The sequence below is a fragment of the Capsella rubella genome, unplaced genomic scaffold (genome assembly GCF_000375325.1).
Source record: "Capsella rubella cultivar Monte Gargano unplaced genomic scaffold, Caprub1_0 scaffold_4, whole genome shotgun sequence".
NCBI classification, from domain to species: domain Eukaryota; kingdom Viridiplantae; phylum Streptophyta; class Magnoliopsida; order Brassicales; family Brassicaceae; genus Capsella; species Capsella rubella.
In genome coordinates, this window is record NW_006238920.1 from 8,512,250 (window position 1) to 8,528,382 (window position 16,133).

The window sequence follows — 16,133 nt, forward strand, 5'->3', positions numbered from 1 at the left end:
GAGTCTTAAGATATGAAATAAGAAAGACATCAAATGTGATTATAGGCATACCATTGTTGTCAAAATTTCCACATCATACTAAATTTTACAATCTAAAAATCATTAAATTATCATTTGTTTTAATAAAATAAAATACTAGCATATAAAAATATAACTAAAAACGGATTGATAGGGATAGTTAGGTAAATTCCAAGAAATGTCAACTAAAGAGTTTCGTATAAAGTAAACCGGGAACGGTTAAGAGTTCGTTCTTATTTCTTCTTCTTCCTTCTCTTCCACTCTTAACGTCCCTCTCTCCCTCCCTGTGATTAGTTCACAGAGCCACATAGATTTTAGAAAATAGAGAGAGAGAGCAAGAATCTCTTCAACATCATCATCTCTAATAGAATACTCTCTCGAGTACCACTTCTCTTTCAGCTTCTCTTGGATTACATGAAATAAAAATCTATCTTTCTGGTTTCAGAGAGAAGATTGAGAGCTACTCCATTTTTGTTGAACCTGTTTCTTTATAAATCAAAATACTTCATGGTTTTGATTCCTTTTATGGAGTTGATCAGATTGGAATAGCTACTTTGGTTCCTGGGGAATCTTTGTTTTTTTTTTTTTTTGAAGGGGAAAAATAAAAATGTCGCCGAAGATCAAAGGAGAGATTTTTATCTCTAGAAGCTTAGTATCTAAGAAATGGACATTTTTACTCTGCTTTGGGAGCTTCTGCTTTGGGATACTCTTCACCGATAGGTATGAAATTTTTTAAAAAAGTTTGAATATTTTTTTCTTTCTCCAAGCCAGTTTTTGAATTTATTCTCCTTTAGTTTTCTTTGGTTACACATGATGCTCTTATGGTTTGTTTCTTTCACAGATTCATCTAGTTTTAAATTAAGTTTCGTGATTCAATGGGTTTTGATTATTTTATTCAACTTTAACAAATTTGCTATTCTGGGAATTTATAAAGTTTTCTCCTTTTGGGTCTTGAATGGTTTGGTTTAATCATCACCGTCGTTTTGAAGCTCAATGTTTCAACTTTTGATTCCCAATTCCTACATTTAAGATTTGATTAGAAGCTCGTTCTAGTCTGTTTCTTAACCCTTCGTTACGTTATTTCTACTTTGGTCTGATTGGTAACTTCGTTTCTTGTGTCATTTGCTATACTCTTTGGTTTTGATGGAACAGAATGAGATTTTATCACTCAAATGATGAATAGAATAGATAACCTTTGGATTAAGCTATGAGACATGATTTTGAAACTAACCAGTCTCAAAAACATTTGGTATGACATTTATTGTTGCAGGATGTGGAATATTCCAGAGTCTAAAGACATAGCTCGACCATCTGTAACAGAAGCTGAAAGGTTGAAGCTGATCTCGGAGGGATGTGGTCCAAAAACTGTGAGTGTAATGTGTCCCTTGTTGGATCCATTTTAGTAAATTTTTGGTTGAGTTTGTACAAAGTTTTCTTTTTAATGATCTGATTGGTTTGCTTTTTTAGCTCTACCAGAAAGAAGTAAATCGCGATCCTCAGGCTTTGTTTGGAGAAGTTTCCAAGACTCATAACGCTATACAGTAAGATCATTTCTTAAGCTGAAGTAATCCAAATATTTTAAAAATCTCGGGTTTTTTAAAACGTTCTTATTTAACTTCAGGACATTGGATAAGACTATTTCAAGCTTAGAAATGGAGTTAGCCGCAGCAAGATCAGCACAGGAGTCTTTAACTAATGTTTCTCCTATATCGAATGATGTCGAGAAGAAACCATTACCAGGGAAAAGACGGTATCTGATGGTTGTTGGGATTAATACTGCTTTTAGTAGCAGAAAGAGAAGAGATTCTGTTCGAACAACTTGGATGCCTTCAGGTTCCCACATCATTCTCTAGCTTCATTATCTTCAAAATTGCTGATATCAACATGTTCCTTGATGGTTGTTTCTGTTGAAAATATTGCTTTGTAGGTGAAAAAAGAAAAAAGTTGGAAGAAGAGAAGGGGATTATTATACGGTTTGTGATCGGTCATAGGTGAGAATGTAAATCTTTTAGTAATGTCATATTACTATGTTCTTACATAGTTACTGAGATGATTTGAACTCAGTATGCTCTTTATATCTGATTGTTATTTGTCTTTGGTTATCTAGTGCCACTGCTGGTGGAATCCTAGACCGATCCATTGAAGCAGAAGACAAGAAGCATGGAGATTTCTTGAGATTGGTATTATTTTTGTTCTCATATAGACTCGCGCATTTGATTTCCAAAGTCCAAAGCCGTTACTATCAGTTTCTTATCTTTATTTGCTTTTTAACAGGATCATGTTGAAGGATACCTCGAGTTATCAGGCAAAACGAAAACATATTTTTCTACAGCGGTATCAATGTGGGATGCAGAGTACTATGTTAAAGTAGATGATGATGTTCATGTAAATATCGGTAAGCTACACAATCTTCCACCAGATAATGTAATAAGTCCAGTGAACGCTTTCCCCATTTTGTATGTTGCTATTGCTAATATCAGTTGTTTTGTTGAAATGTTCACAGCAACTCTTGGGGAAACTCTTGTTAGACATAGGAAGAAACCTCGAGTCTATATAGGCTGCATGAAGTCTGGTCCAGTCCTATCTCAAAAGTAAAATCTCATTTCTCTCACTTTACTTGATGAACAGTTCTTGCTTTTTGTGTTGTAACTCGCGTTTTGTCTATGGAGCAGAGGAGTTAGATACCATGAGCCTGAGTATTGGAAATTTGGTGAGAACGGGAACAAGTACTTCCGACATGCTACTGGACAGTTATACGCCATTTCAAGAGACTTGGCTTCTTATATTTCCCTTAATCAGTAAGATTTGAACTTCTTTGTATTGTAATCATGACTCATTCTTCATCTTATTTCTCATGCTACAAAATGTTTCAGGCATGTTCTGCACAAGTATGCAAATGAGGATGTTACATTAGGTGCATGGTTTATAGGACTTGATGTTACACATATTGATGATAGAAGGCTATGTTGCGGCACTCCTCCTGGTAACTTCTTGGTTTCTCCCCTTTCCTCCAAATTTTTCTAGACTCAGTTCAATACAATCTACATGATTATGAAGGGGTAAAAAGTTAAACGTAGTAAGATCTATAAATCTAACTAGAATGTTTTTTTTTTTGAAACATACCTTGACCAGAATCTTGATGTAACTGGTAATCATATTATATACACTAAATGTGGTTCTTGGGAATGCAGATTGTGAATGGAAGGCACAAGCTGGCAACATATGTGTAGCTTCTTTCGACTGGACATGTAGCGGTATTTGCAGATCAGCTGATCGGATTAAGGAGGTTCACAAACGATGTGGTGAACCGGAAAACGCTATTTGGAAAGCTAGATTTTGAGGCCTTCCACAACATATACATAGATCATATAAAAAATTTGGTTACTTTCAAACCCAAAGGGTCATCAAACGATGGTCACGCGGAAAACATTTCTGTTTCTTCGTCTACTTCTTCATATTCTTTATGGACCAAGAAGATACCTACTTTTGTTGTATATCATAGATTCATAGTTACTTACTTACATAGGAGAGGACTAGAGAGTGATAAGTATGAAGTGAACCTCTTGCAAAGATAGCGTTTGCGTTTGAGAACGGTATGTAACAAGCGTTATCCGTTTTAGTAGAAGGAAGCTAGACGCTGCATCAAACGTGCCTGCTTCTTTCTTTTTTTTGGTTGTTATATATTTTTGGAGTGAAGTGTAGTTTGTGCCATTGTGGATTTAGCTCAATACAAAGCTACAATATTATTGATTTGATTAGGATTTAGATTTTGGATCATGAATAAGATTTCAAGTTTGTATATCTTCTCTACTTTAGACTTTACTTCAAGTTTGTGTAACGAATGTTTCAATAGCTTGTTACAAAGAAATAAATATAACACTGCTATAATGCTCCTTTTATTTACTTACTCTGTGCCACACAATCTCTGGTTCGATGGTGGTAGTGTGGTACGGAGATGGCGGAGAAGCCAAATCCGGCAAGTTCTGAGGCCAATTTAGCCGGAGGAGATGAAAGTTTAAATTTTTATTCTGCCCACGTAGCTCTCGGACAATGAGGGAGACGAAGCAGGGTCTCATTTATCCTACTCGCTAAAAAAGGTCTAATTTTTTTTACTTTCTTCCTCCTCTATTGGTGATTTCGTATGGAGTGGAGTGGTGAAACATCAAAACTCATATGTGTTGTGGGTTTTGTTCAGAGGAAGACCAGATTGACTAGATTTTTCTAGGTGACAAAAGAAAAAGGTAACCCTCGAAGAGCAAAATTGAACCTAACAAAAATAAAGTCTTTATGTCTTTTCATAATTCACGAGAAGATTGATAGGAGTTCCTGCGTCTATGTTTCATTTTGGATTCTTCTGCAACTTTGTATTGGGAATGTGTGCTCTTTGGTTTGTTCACCACCATTTTAGCCCTTTTGTATTCTACCGAAACGTTTAGTCTTTAGAGTCTCACTTCTCTATTTGTGCGTTTTCCTCTGAATTAACTTTCCTTCTCTTCTGTACAATTGGCTTCCTCGCAAAATTTGATATTTGTAACTGTGAGTTAGTACCATTTGCTTGGTATGTTGTTCAATTTAGAAAATTCTTATGTGATTGTTGTGATCTAAATAAAATGTGTAGTAGAGTATGGTTTTGGTAAACTGCTTATTTTCTTAAAGAAGTGAAGGCTTTAGGAAAAAGCTATAAAGAGCTAAAATGGAAAAAGGAAAGTATGGTCATTTCCACTACATGTGAATAGCTATCCAACAAATAGATAGAAAACAAGCGGTCGGGCTATATAGTTTAATGTCTAGATAAGTATCATTCCCTTGATAGACTCAACAACACTGTTTCACTATTCTAATCGAAGTCTTTGTCTGTTTTCTCCTTTGTAAACTCAGAGAAAACTCCTTTTTGTAGAGATATTTCTCACCACTTTAATCTATCTGCAGGGTGTGATATAACATCCAGAGAATACAAGGGACCAGATGAGGGGAGTGTTTACAGGTGAAATTATGACTGAAACGGGTTTCATTCTCATGTGGTTTCCTTTTATAGTATTGGGATTGTTTGTTTTGAGATGGGTGTTGAAGAGAGTGAATGTTTGGATTTATGAGTGTAAACTTGGAGAGGAAAAACACTATCTGCCACCAGGAGATTTGGGATGGCCTGTCATAGGCAACATGTGGTCCTTTCTTAGAGCTTTCAAAACATCTGATCCTGAATCCTTCATCCGATCCTACAACACAAGGTAATATATACATCGGTCTCTCTTCGCAAACTATTTCACAAAGTTCTCAGTTTCCAATAGTTTTGCTTTAGTTGATATTTTGTTTTCGCTGTCTTGCTCCTCCATATCATAATTGATAACTTAGACACACTCCGTTTCCTCAATGATGCAGGTATGGCCGTACCGGTATATATAAAGCACACATGTTTGGGTACCCATGTGTAATAGTAACAACACCAGAGACTTGTCGACGAGTACTAACTGATGATGATGCCTTCCAGATTGGTTGGCCAAAATCCACCATGAAACTCATTGGCAGGAAGTCCTTTATCGGTATCTCTTATGAAGAACACAAGCGGCTCAGGCGTTTGACTTCTGCTCCTGTGAATGGCCCTGAAGCTCTCTCTGTCTACATACAGTACATTGAAGAAACTGTTATTACTGATCTAGAAAAGTGGTCCAAAATGGGAGAAATCGAGTTCTTATCTCATTTGCGTAAGCTTACGTTTAAGGTCATTATGTACATATTTCTCAGCAGTGAGAGTGAGCATGTCATGGATGCATTGGAACGGGAATATACCAACCTTAACTATGGAGTTCGAGCTATGGGTATTAATCTTCCTGGTTTTGCTTATCACAGAGCTTTAAAGGTGAACATTAAGCAACCGTTTTTCCCACTTTGTTTGCATTTCTGCATATCCATTGGGATATGACGATTAGTATCTTCCATTTATACAGGCAAGGAAGAAACTTGTAGCTGTGTTTCAGTCCATCGTCACCAACCGAAGAAACCAAAGGAAGCAGAATGTTTCATCCAATAGAAAAGACATGTTAGATAATCTAATAGATGTTGAAGATGAAAATGGAAGAACTTTAGATGATGAGGAGATTATTGATGTTTTGTTGATGTATCTTAATGCTGGTCATGAGTCTTCTGGACACCTCACTATGTGGTCTACCATTTTGATGCATGAACACCCTGAGATTCTACAAAAGGCAAAGGTAAATGAGAAGATATGTTCTTTCTTTTTTTTGGCCTTTTCCATTTTAATCTTGAGTTGTGTATTTGTTTTACCATAGGAAGAACAAGAGAGGATCGTGAAAAAGAGGGCGCCCGGTCAGAAGTTGACTCTAAAAGAGACGCGTGAAATGGAGTATCTGTCTCAGGTCAAGTTTCTGCGTTATACCATATTATGGTATGATTTTTAACAGTGGTTTACTGATAGAAGATGTTTTTCCAGGTTATTGATGAGACATTTCGAATAATAACATTCTCTCTGACGGCCTTCCGGGAAGCAAAGAGTGATGTCCAAATAAATGGTCAGTATACTCATTAGCTACATGGAACACGGTAAATTTTTTTTTAACTTGTATATACTCATTTTTCATGTTTTTTTGGGTCAGGCTATATCATACCAAAAGGCTGGAAAGTTCTGACTTGGTTTAGGGACGTTCATTTGGATCCTGAGATCTACCCGGATCCAAAGAAATTTGATCCTTCAAGATGGGAGGTTTGTAGAGATAACCGAGTTATAGCGTTCTACTTAAAACTGTATTTGGTGATGGAATCTCTTATATGTCAAAAGTAAGTGAACATTGTCTGGTTCATTCTACAGGGATACACACCAAAAGCAGGCACATTCCTTCCTTTTGGTTTAGGAAGCCATCTCTGCCCTGGAAACGATCTTGCCAAGCTTGAGATTTCCATTTTCCTTCATCATTTTCTCCTCAAATACCGGTATCTCCCTCTCTCTGTGTATATAGCTCAGCTTTACTAGTTCTCACTCTGCATATAGCTGCAGAATTCATAATGAATTGTTTCCAATGGCGAAATCGCAGCGTGGAACGGAGCAATCCCGAGTGTCCAGTGATGTTCTTGCCTCACAATCGGCCCAAAGATAATTGCTTAGCAAGAATCACCAAAACGACGGCGTAATCATCTGCAAACTAGTAGACCAAATGTAAAAGCTTCTTCTTCTCAGGTTTTCCATTGTCTCCCTCTTCTCTTAGAATGATCCAAACCAGTTCGGTTTTGTGAATTTGGTTTACTAGCAAACATATTATGTGTATCCAATTATAGTTTGAAGGATTTTTCTTCAAATTTTGGTTATAATACATTAGGATAAAAAGAAGAAAGGAAAATCAAAATTTCCTGAATTAAAATCTAGTTTGATTACCACATAAAGGTTAGTGTGAATTGAGTAAACTAAACATAAAGGTGTGTCTTTAATTTCGCATTTATTAGCCAAATAATGCATCATTTTATCTCTTTATCTCTCTCATACCCTTATCTAAATAACTAGTACACTATATCATTAATACAAGTTGAGAATTAAATTGACATGTTCATTATCAACCTATTCAATTTGTTGGTATTGACTATTGAATTATTTTATAGTTGTACTTACTTTTCTGGAATTAAAAAGACAAATATTTTGTAAGAAATCAAGAATTGTTAAAAATAAAAAATTAAGCCCACACAGAGCAGAAACAGAGTACAACAACAACAACACCGTTATCTCCTGTCCACTATCTGATGAGTTTTTATACAGAGACAACAAATAGACAGCTCGGACTCTTTGTACCCATTTTGATTTCTTCTTCCTTTTTCCTCTTCCTCTTTAAATATAGCAACTTTTTCTCCCGACAAAGCTTCGATATTGATCTGTAATTAGTGTTTCAATTTCGTGTTTTGCTACATTGGATTCTCACTTTTTTTTGCTGTTTTTCTCGACTGTTGTGTTTTACTTCTTTATCCATTTTGAGTCCTGATTTCGTGGGGGAAAGAATAAAGTTTGGATTTTTAAACTTTCCCGGTGAGGAAAAAATGACGACCAGAGGAAGCAGATCGGAGAAAGTTAAGAGAATTTTCCAGCAATTCGACGGGAATCGTGACGGTGGGCTAAGCCGTGAAGAGATGTCGGCTCTCGTCGTAGCTGTAAACCCTAGGGTTAAATTCAGCGACGAACAAATCAGCGCAATTCTCGACGAAGTCTTTCGGACCTACGCTGAATTCATCGACGGAGATAAAGGTTTGACCTTTGACGGTCTTCTCCGTACTTACGACGACGGAGCCGGTGATGTTGATCGTGATTTCGACGCTTTAGCGATTGAGCTCAACGCCGATGAGATAAAGGGTAGCTCCGAAGCTTCGTCTTCTTCGATTACTGACGAGAGAGCTGTCGAGGCACAGAAGCAGCAGAGGACGGCGGCTTGGGCGGTTTCGCCGAACCATGGAATCGTTTTCGATGAGACGTGGAAGCTTGTTGATGATTTGGAGATTTTGGTGAAGAGATTGAAGTCTAAGCAGGAGAAAGACGGGAAAATGAAAGCGGATAATAATAATAATAGTAATGTGGATGCGTTTTCTGATGCTGGATGGTCTAGGGAGTTAGGTCCGTCTTCGGATATTTCGGATAAGAGAATATATTGGGAAGAATCGAGTCACGATTACGCTGTGTTTGTGAAGGAACTAGGAGTGTTGAGAAGTAAAGCTGATGGTGCTAGATCAAGAGAGGAAGCTTTTGATGGACATATGGCTCTTGGTAGGGTTTTGTATGAGCATCAGTTGTTTAAAGAAGCTCTTGTTAGCTTCAAGAGAGCTTGCGAGTTGCAACCGACGGATGTGAGACCTCATTTCAAAGCTGGGAATTGTCTTTATGTATTGGGGAAGTATAAAGAGTCGAAAGACGAGTTTTTGTTGGCGTTGGAAGCTGCAGAGTCCGGTGGGAATCAATGGGCTTACTTGCTTCCTCAGATTTATGTTAATCTTGGTATCTCACTTGAAGGTGAAGGTATGGTTTTGAGTGCTTGTGAGTATTATAGAGAGGCTGCAATTCTTTGTCCAACGCATTATAGAGCCTTGAAGCTTCTAGGTAGTGCTCTGTTTGGTGTAGGAGAGTATAGAGCTGCTGTGAAAGCTCTAGAGGAAGCCATATATTTAAAACCGGATTATGCTGATGCGCATTGTGATTTGGCTTCGTCGCTTCATGCTATGGGTGAGGATGAGAGGGCTATTGAGGTTTTCCAGAGAGCTATAGATTTGAAACCTGGTCATGTTGATGCTCTTTATAACCTCGGTGGGCTCTATATGGATTTGGGTAGGTTTCAGAGAGCTTCAGAGATGTACACTAGAGTTTTAGGGGTGTGGCCTAATCATTGGCGGGCTCAGCTCAACAAGGCTGTGTCTTTGTTGGGTGCAGGAGAGACCGAAGAAGCTAAAAGGGCTTTAAAGGAGGCTCTGAAAATGACAAACCGAGTTGAGTTGCACGATGCAGTATCTCATCTGAAACAGTTGCAGAAGAAAAAGCTCAAAAACGGAACTAATGCAAACGAAGAAGGTCCGTTTATCATTGTGGAACCTTCCAGATTCAAGACGGTAGGCGAGAAGACTACTTTAAGGCCAGATTTAGCCATAGCTCTTCAAATAAGAGCCTTCCAGAGAGTAACAAGGCTCTGGAAATGCGATGTTGAAGCATTAAGAAAAGAGATGAGAGACAATAATGTTCCTGTATCTTATTCCGGGAATGGAGGTCCCACAAAATCTATAAGGAGACCAAACTTAGAAGAGATTCTCCGTCGTCTGCTTAATGTCCTAAAACCTGAATCTTTTCAAGGAGCGATTAAGGCCATAAACGAGAAAATCCTCTCAGTACTCGATGATTCAGGGTCAGGAAGAGTTGATTTAGGAATGTTTTACGCGGTGATTGCTCCTTTATGCGGTGGCCATCCAGACAAAAGGAAAAGGGTTGCATTCGATGCGCTTCTTTGGAAACCGGTAAATGAAGGAAGTTCACAGATTACAAAGACGGAAGCAGTCAAATACATCAAACTTTTGAGAGCTATCTACATACCGTCACAAGGAATGAGCGAAATGTTAGAAGTTCATGGGGAAACTGATGATACTTCAACAGTAACATTCAACCAGTTTCTAGGGATGTACGATGATTCAGAGTGGGGGTTTGGTATCATGTCAACTGTTGTGAAACTCGAAACAAGAGATAGGAATCGGCATGGGAACCAGGTTTGTTCAGTATGTCGGTATCCGGTTATCGGGTCACGATTTAAGGAAGTGAAAACCGGGTTTAGCCTCTGTAACCAATGTTACAGCGAAGGTAAGATCCTTCCAACGTTTAAACAGCAGGAGGAATATAAATTCAGAGAATATGGGAGTGAAGTGGAAGCCATGAAAGCTAAATGTGTTTGTTTTTCAATGCAGTCTCATAAAAAAACAATAGCCACTTAAAACATATCCAGAAGCTTTTTTGTTTTTGTGTGTTATGATTTCCACTGTTCTTATTGTTACTTAGCTTGTACCATATTATTTTGTTTTTAAGTTGTGTGTATAGTTTTGATGAAGTGTTTGTTTGGTGAGCAACTGTGATTCCTTTTTGTACTCTTAATGTTTGATTATTTTTGCCACTCAATTGCAGATTATTATTTTTTTTTTTTGACACACACAATTGCAGATTAATATGACCTAATTTTGTCAATGGTCATGAATGGAGTACAGTTTCAGAATGTAATTTCTGACATGTTCAGAATTTCAGGCTTGGTCAACTTTTCCAAACTAACAAATAGATTTATATAAGAGACCTGTCTGTCAAGGTTCAGACAAATCCAGTATCTAGAAGACTAGAATTGTCAGATTCAGACAGTTCAGAATTTAGAATGTCATAATGGCATCACTAGCTTCATATTGATGCTAATTTTGGAATGAGTCTTTTTTTTTACTTTGGCCTTTACAGATTGGTGGTACTTTTCTTTATTTTTTTCTTGCATTTGATTCAGTATTATATATGACATGACATTTTAGAGAATCATTACTAATTTTTAGGAACTCGAGAAGAAAAGAAAACCATATTTTGAGGGTCACGTTTTATTTCCTTAGCTTTGGGGTCATCACGAGTGACATCAACTTATCTAAGATAAAATAGAAAATATTATGGATGTGAAAAGGAGATAAATTGAGAAATAAAGAGACTTATATGATCTAAGAACTGCAGTGTGATGTCAGAACTCAGATAAGGTGCAAAGTACAAAAAGAAGACTAAGGAACCTCAGAAAAAATAACAGTATATATGTAATGTATATTGGACTAGTTGCATTGCATTATTATCATCTTCATTTTCAATTTTCTTTCCTCAATTTAAGGAAATAATATGCAAATGACATAAGCCAATGGCAGAGTAGTGGATGGATGCAACTAAGTCGTCTCACTTGCCCAATCACATTCTCCTCCCCTATTTTTTCTACTCTCTATAGCTCTTCCTTGCTTCTTACGTACCTGTGTCATTTATCAATTCTCCTTGCTAAATAATCAAATTACATTCATATGTTTTTAGGCTGTGTACTCTACAAATAATTAGTAGTTCCATTGCTCAAAATTTGACATTCGAGTTTGGTAGAGGTTTTTTCAATATACAAAGATTATGGACGACCAGTAGATAAAAGAAACCATCATTTTAATTTTTAAATAATTATGTTAGAAAAATTCACATTTATATCCCACTTGCGAAAGTAATAATCAATTTTCATATTTTGCACGAGATTGTTTTGTGCTTAGATTTAGACCCAAAAAAAAAGAAAAGGGTCAATTATATATTTCTTTGAAAACATCTATTATTAAGCTAAACGTTCGATTAGTACCATGATTTAACCCAAAAAAAAATGCGAAAGTAAAATCTCAGTCTCATCACTTTTATATTTCTCTTTTTGTTTTTTTTAGCCCCCTTGAAAGCATGTTAACATGAAGTTCATAGCACATCCCAAATTGAATACTCTGAAAAAGATTTTACACAACCAAAGACAAATTAAGCACACAATTAGCTTTCTCTTTCCAAAACAAAGAAATGATTCTGTTCTGCTCATGAGGAGGAGGAGGTTCCAAGTTAACAGATTCTAGGCATGTTGCTCCAATAGCATGATCCCAACGATGCCGTGGGATCTACACTGGACGAAGGTGGCACCGTGGCTGGTTCCACCCTGCTGCTACCTTGATAGTTTCCCATAAGAATTGATCCGCTCGGTGGTGCAAGATATGAGGCTTCGTTTTGGATCTCTGTCATCCGGTACCAATCAGGCAACGGTGTCGTTGTTGAAGGGAAGCTGTTGAGAAGGCTCATCAATAAGTCGTCGTCATCATCATCCACCGTTGCTTTCACCATTGGTGGCTCATTGTACTTGTGAATATTAGGGTTTGTTCCTGTTTCGTTGAACCCAAGTTATGTAAATTACTAAACACTAATTAAAAATTAAACGAGTTAATATTTAGACCTAAGACTTCAATATCTGTCTTCGATATAACCAAAGAATCCACACTAGATTCAGTTTCACTTCATTACTGATTTGATTTCTTTAAAACAAAAACCCCAAAAATCTAATTATAATCTTGCTTAAATATTTCCACTCAACAAGAAATGATTATACCAAAAAATGAAAATAGTTTGAAGTATGTGTTCTTACCAAATGATGATGGATGAGAAGAGTTTAGATGATTTGTTAGCCGATCCTCAAACTCCATCTTCATCCTCTCGTCTTGAACTTTACATCGATCACTTGATGAGGAAACCCTAACGTCCTTGAAAAGTCCGCCACGAGACAAGGCGTGAGACTCCTCCAAGAGGGCATCAAGCAGTCCACTGTTCCCCGCAGGTGGCTCAAGATGGACACCATTGTCGAGAATAGGATTAGAAGAGAACGAATGGGAATGTATTTGGTTTGAAGGAAGCTCTAGGACGGTGTTGTCTAGTCCTAAAGGGAAAGAACGCGGTCTCATCTCAAGATCTCCCATAAGCAATGAACTATAACTCAAAGCATCAATCTCTCTCTTAATGTTATTGTCTGTGTCCGAATTCTCAGAGATGAACTCAAGGATGCTGTGGTTGGGGTTGCATAACTCGTTGGACGAGGATGATGAGGACAAAGGAAGAGAGAAACCAAACTGGTTACTGTCATTATCAAGGCTATTGTTGTAAAGAGAGAACATTTGAAAATTCATTGATGAATCAGGGATCGGGTTCATCAGGCCGGGATTAGTAGAGGCGGCTAAAGGATCAGGACGCATCCTTTTGGAAGGTTGAGAAGAGGAAGAAGAGAAGGAAGAGGAGGATGATGAAGTATTAGAAGAATTAGTGTATTGAATCATATTTTGTTGGCTATGAAGATCTTGGTTTTGGAACTGGAAGGAACTCAAATCAAACTCAAACTCATCATCATCATTATCAATCTCTTGATGATGCTGATGAATCTCATGAGGGTATAAAGGCAAACCAGCTCGTTGTCTTCTCTTCATCCTTGTGTTCCAATAATTCTTAATCTCGTTATCTGTTCGTCCTGGTAACTATACATACATCGAAAAATAAAAATAAGAATCATCAAACAAAAAAAAATTAGAGATGCAAGATTAATAATCATGCCAGGAGAGAGAGAAGTTGAAACACATTAAATCATGAAAATTGTGTGTGTTAATTAGAAAAGAAAAAAAAACAAATTGCAAATAAAATATTTAAGCCTTTCATTTCTTGAATTCAAGAAACCTATTTTGTTTTTAATTCTTAAATGAAAAAAGAAAGAAAAAAAAAGGAAAACAAAAAAACAAACCTGAGAAGCCATGCGTGCCCATTTGTTACCAAGCTTAGCGTGAAGCTCGATGATGATCTTTTCTTCATCGGGAGTAAAAGATCCTTTCTTGAGATTTGGCCGGAGATGATTAGCCCACCGTAGACGGCAACTTTTGCCACACCGGAGCAAACCTGAGTTCTTTTGCACGGCGTTCCAATTACCTTCACCGTGTTTCCTAACGTACTCCGTCAAGATCGCATCCTCCGTAGCCGTCCACGGCCCTTTCTTCAACCCTCTTGCCTCCATCGTCGCCGTCGCCGTTGTCTCACAACCACCGTCCATCTTTATATATGGAACACGACGACCCTCCGATCAAGGAGGCAAAAAGAGAAAAAAAGGATTTTTTTTTTCTCTCTGTTGATATATACGATGTTTTTGTATATTTGTGTAAATATTTGTATATATGAGTTATTTTCGTGTGTTATGGTATTAGATATATAGAGAGAAAAAGGAGGTATTATTTTTGGGGTGTTTGGTGTATATTTTTGGAAGTAAATTATAAATATAAATTTTGTATTTTCAATTAATTAATTATTACGTAATAATTTGTTGTTATTTAAACTTTTTTAATGCCTTGTTTTGTCTTCTTCTTCGTCTCTCTCTTTTATGTCTTTCATTAGAGAGAAGACAGAGAGGTTTCAAGACATTACAGAAAGAGTTGAAGAGAGAGAGAGAGATAAGATCATTGTCTGTCTGTAGACATATATATTAGAGATGATAAAACTTGTGTGTGATGAGGAGCTAATTATGATATTATCATTTTTAATTACTTTATCATCACCTCTTTTTATTATTGCTTTACAAAGTTACAAAGATAGTTTTGTGTTTTAGAAATCGTTCTCAAAGAATCCATAGTCAATTAGTCAAAGCCGTTTAATTGATGTTAACAGAGAATCTAATTGATAATGACTTGTTCCACCTACTAATAAACTTTTTGTGAAACATAGGCAAATTAATTAATTTATTATGACCGAAGCTTAACATATATATAAAAAAAAGCCATGGAAGTAGTAACATATATAAATCTCAAATTATAGCAAAGTAAATTCATTTCTTGATAAGATATAAGATAAAATATATCTATTTTAAAGAAGAAGAAGAATTGAAGAAGCAAAATAAAAAAGGAGAGGAGTGAGCTTGTTTCACGGCCGCGCTATGCATGCCTAATGGAATGGGACGTTCTCTTCTCTTCTCTTCAAAGACGCGTTTTTCTCTTTACATTTATTTTACTTGTCTCTTTACGCCTTTTTTTGTCTTTCTTCTTGCTCTTTTTTTTTTTTTTTAAATTCTAAAATTATAAATGACGAAATTAAAGAAATGTAATGAGTTTTCTATATATTTTCTAGGGTAGAGGAAAAATGATAGATAAATCAAAGGTCATTTTATGCGATATTTCATGCAAAATTACGTTGGCATGATCACCTTTTCATATGGGCACATTTTTATTTATCATAAGAGTTTGAGTCTTATAAGCAATTACTACTTCTTTTCTTTTCTTTCTTTTTAAGAGAAAAAACATCCCCCAAAGTTTAAAATTGTATTAAAACACTCCTCTTTCAAAGATTTCCTAACTTTCTTTTTCTATTCATTTACAGCTCTGCTAATTTATGTTAAGAGTTTTAACCGCATAATTAATAATTAATATTTTATCGTATATTCATAATCTCTATTCAAAAGTTCAACGCGTTTGATAACTTTTTCCTTCAAATAAAATAAAATAGAATAAAATAATGTTGAATGCATTTAATATTGTTCTGTATTTGAAAAAAAAAATGAAAGATAAACATATGTATTTAGTGAAAATCTTTTAAGTTTTTTTTTTTTAACTAGAACTATTGGCATAGTTACGTTATACATAGAAAATCCGCCTATCAAAATATCATCAACCATCCTCAGGAATATGTACTTCTAAGTAAAAGAAGTTAAAATTTATTTATTTTGATTTTAGGATGTGTAAAATTATACCATTTTAATTTAAAACTATAAAAAACTTAAATGAAACTTAGATGTTCTGTTCTATCCTACATCAGTTGAATTACCACTAATTAATGTTGGTAATTTATTTACATTTGATTATGACAGAGATATTGATCAAAAAGTCCCACATAATTTATTACATTCATATGTAAGTTATAGCTCAAAACCTTGTTAATTATAATATATGTTACTCAGTTGTGAAGAGTGTCAGTGGACTTGATTAATATAGGGCTATCTTTCTTTTTCTTTTTCTTTTGGAATCCATCTATAATAAGGCTATTTATGTATAGGTTTAAGTTCTATTCTGAC

The 16,133-nt window shown here is 36.0% G+C and overlaps 4 protein-coding genes across 6 annotated transcripts; 3 read left to right on the forward strand and 1 right to left on the reverse strand.

Moving 5' to 3' along the window:
- The first annotated feature begins 278 nt into the window (after nucleotides 1-278).
- LOC17889121 (probable beta-1,3-galactosyltransferase 3) lies at nucleotides 279-3,819 on the forward strand. Its single transcript, XM_006294260.2, has 11 exons — nucleotides 279-738; nucleotides 1,289-1,385; nucleotides 1,486-1,559; nucleotides 1,640-1,851; nucleotides 1,946-2,009; nucleotides 2,126-2,198; nucleotides 2,293-2,413; nucleotides 2,522-2,609; nucleotides 2,691-2,816; nucleotides 2,892-3,001; nucleotides 3,210-3,819. Exons 1-11 carry the CDS (start codon nucleotides 626-628, stop codon nucleotides 3,356-3,358), a joined length of 1,227 nt encoding a protein of 408 aa, XP_006294322.1. The 5' UTR covers nucleotides 279-625; the 3' UTR covers nucleotides 3,359-3,819.
- Nucleotides 3,820-3,942: 123 nt separating this feature from the next.
- Nucleotides 3,943-7,326, forward strand: LOC17888804 (ent-kaurenoic acid oxidase 2). 3 transcript variants are annotated; one of them, XM_006294012.2, is made up of 10 exons: nucleotides 3,943-4,115; nucleotides 4,214-4,259; nucleotides 4,948-5,246; nucleotides 5,398-5,875; nucleotides 5,964-6,227; nucleotides 6,306-6,392; nucleotides 6,467-6,545; nucleotides 6,630-6,736; nucleotides 6,842-6,963; nucleotides 7,065-7,326. In XM_006294012.2, the coding sequence occupies exons 3-10, from the start codon at nucleotides 4,984-4,986 to the stop codon at nucleotides 7,159-7,161; spliced, it is 1,497 nt and encodes a 498-aa protein (XP_006294074.1). In that variant the 5' UTR covers nucleotides 3,943-4,115; nucleotides 4,214-4,259; nucleotides 4,948-4,983; the 3' UTR covers nucleotides 7,162-7,326. The 3 variants fall into 3 exon arrangements, with proteins under 3 accessions (XP_006294074.1, XP_023640622.1, XP_023640621.1); XM_023784854.1 differs by lacking the exons at nucleotides 3,943-4,115; nucleotides 4,214-4,259 and adding an exon at nucleotides 4,478-4,576; XM_023784853.1 differs by lacking the exons at nucleotides 3,943-4,115; nucleotides 4,214-4,259 and having other exon boundaries at nucleotides 4,663-5,246.
- Nucleotides 7,327-7,425: 99 nt separating this feature from the next.
- On the forward strand, nucleotides 7,426-10,664 carry LOC17887696 (uncharacterized TPR repeat-containing protein At2g32450). Its single transcript, XM_006293637.2, has one exon. The coding sequence runs from the start codon at nucleotides 8,053-8,055 to the stop codon at nucleotides 10,468-10,470; it is 2,418 nt and encodes an 805-aa protein (XP_006293699.1). The 5' UTR covers nucleotides 7,426-8,052; the 3' UTR covers nucleotides 10,471-10,664.
- Nucleotides 10,665-11,895: 1,231 nt separating this feature from the next.
- Nucleotides 11,896-14,251, reverse strand: LOC17890177 (transcription factor MYB101). The gene is made up of 3 exons (XM_006296015.2): nucleotides 13,827-14,251; nucleotides 12,690-13,566; nucleotides 11,896-12,429 (listed from the first exon to the last, which is right to left on the reverse strand). The coding sequence occupies exons 1-3, from the start codon at nucleotides 14,127-14,129 to the stop codon at nucleotides 12,116-12,118; spliced, it is 1,494 nt and encodes a 497-aa protein (XP_006296077.2). The 5' UTR covers nucleotides 14,130-14,251; the 3' UTR covers nucleotides 11,896-12,115.
- Nucleotides 14,252-16,133: the final 1,882 nt, after the last annotated feature.